We start from the raw sequence: 2,014 nt of genomic DNA, 5'->3' as shown, positions 1-2,014 counted from the left end.
TCATCCAAGAGAAACGCCATATGGTTACTAATTCAAATTCTCTGCTACTATTGAATGTAGGAGTTTAGTACCTCCTCTTTCATCATGTTAGATTCCTTAGCAGCAGACCATGCTTTTGTGATCATAAGAACCAACGCAGAATCAAGCTGATTCTTCTCAGCCAAACTATCAATCTTTCTGCAAGCAGCATCAAGAGAAGGGGAGTTGATTATGTCCTGGAGCTTCAATTCCGCAGCGTTTAGTGCGTCAATGCTTTCTGTTGAAGTGTCATAGGCTTGTACAGCCGCAATAGACAACTTCCCCAGCGAGGCAAGAGCTTACCAAAAAAAGTTACCATTGAACAAATATCAGTATATTGTTTTGTTCCATTGGGGTTAGGCATTAACTCACAAGAGGCACAAAAAATTACCATCTTGCTCATCCGGATTGTCATAGTAGGATTCAGCAACAGTATGCAAATGATCAAAAAACTCGTTTGTGAAATCCTTACGTCGTCTTGCAACAAGTTCACCAATTTCAGCTGGTGGTGTCCTCTTGATAACATTCAGAAGCTCATCATGCCTTTGAATATCTTCATCAACCTGATTAAGACCAATGTCACAATTAAACAGCATAGATAAGATCACCCGAATTTGAAAATACAAAAGAAAAGGGAAGGGAAACATAATTCCAATAGCTTCAAAGTTTTTCACCTCCTTGAGCTTTCTTGCAAGCCGATGAACCTTATGCTTCATCTCAGGGTTATCCTCGGAATCCGCTCGTTCCTGACACCGTTTGTAGAAATGTGGCCGGATACTATCCCATTCTTTGCTAAAAGCTAACAGTCTTCTCCAGTCAGAAGGTGTAGGCTTATCAACCATGAAAACCTCAATGAGCTTATCACAAACTTTGGTCATTCTCTGGTTATCTACAACCTTATCCGTTCCACCTTCTTTCTTCTCCTCTTTAGCTACAACATTTTTATCATCCACAACAGCTGAGACAACAAATCTCTGAGGTCTTTCACCCTTCAAGTTCAGTAAACATCCTGAGATTTCACAATATTACTAACAATCACAGACCAGTCAAATCTTATGGAAATAAGAGTTTGGTCTCTAAGCTAAACAGAATCTTTGAGATTAATTGTGAACAATAATAAAAGCAAGAATTAGTCTAAAATCAAGAACAGTATATGGGCCATGTAGAAGCAAGTAAGACAACAAAGTTTCGAAATTTCTAAGGCTTTAACATGAATAACTTACAAATATTTGATTTTTTTTTTTTGTGAAAAGCCTTTACCTTGTCCGATTCGAAGACCACCGCCGGAAGTCACTTGTACATGAGTTCCGGCGAAACAGAGAGGAGAAACGAGACGAGCTCCGAATTTTACAGAGGTAAAGCTAGAAAGTGAACAAGAACAAGAAGATTGGAATAAAACGGATACCATGTTCTCCGAAAGACGACAGCTTTCACATAAGATAGGTTGAAGAAAGGGTTTTAGCCGGAGAAAAAATATGATTCTGAGGAAGACGATGAATTAATGGCACTATTGTAATATTTATTCAAATTTGAGGGCCTTTTCTAAAATACAACTCACAACACTCGGCCTTTTAAGACTGGGAAAATGAGTTTTCGTCTCAGAACTCCCTAAAACATTTCTGACAATCTCAAAAGTTCCTTTCTTTTTTGGCATTTGTTTTTTTTTTTTTTTTAAATCGAGAATGTGTTGTTTTACATTCTTGTCCATAGAAAACTTAGATATTTACAAAAAATATATGGGTAGTATCCACCCAAAAAACTGAATCGGATCTAAAACCCAAAAAAACTGAATCGGTTTTTTTTAAAAAAAACTGTAAATTAAAACTGCTCTTTCTCGTCACTCTTCTATTTCTTCGGGAAATTCGAAGCGATTTGGGTGAAACTGTAGAACTAGGGTTTTCTCGTTTTCATTCAATCAAGTAAAAATCGAGTAAGAAGATGGCGAAAACAAGGGGGGGTCGTGTGAGGAGGAGTGAGCGTTTGAAAGAGAAGAAGA

At 37.6% G+C, this 2,014-nt stretch overlaps 1 protein-coding gene across 1 annotated transcript in view; it reads right to left on the bottom strand.

Annotated features, from left to right (window-relative positions):
- The window catches only part of LOC104787287 (uncharacterized protein At4g37920, chloroplastic), a 2,614-nt gene extending 1,086 nt beyond the window's left edge, over positions 1-1,528 (bottom strand). Inside the window, exons 1-4 of the mRNA XM_010512827.1 lie at positions 1,279-1,528; positions 693-1,027; positions 410-581; positions 72-316 (exon numbers count right to left, since the gene is read on the bottom strand). Coding sequence (XP_010511129.1) covers positions 72-316; positions 410-581; positions 693-1,027; positions 1,279-1,426 — 900 coding nt within the window. The 5' untranslated portion in view covers positions 1,427-1,528. The remainder of the gene's footprint in view (positions 1-71; positions 317-409; positions 582-692; positions 1,028-1,278) is intronic.

The sequence above is a fragment of the Camelina sativa genome, chromosome 5 (genome assembly GCF_000633955.1).
Source record: "Camelina sativa cultivar DH55 chromosome 5, Cs, whole genome shotgun sequence".
NCBI lineage: Eukaryota > Viridiplantae > Streptophyta > Magnoliopsida > Brassicales > Brassicaceae > Camelina > Camelina sativa.
This window is presented reverse-complemented; position numbering and strand designations above follow the sequence as displayed.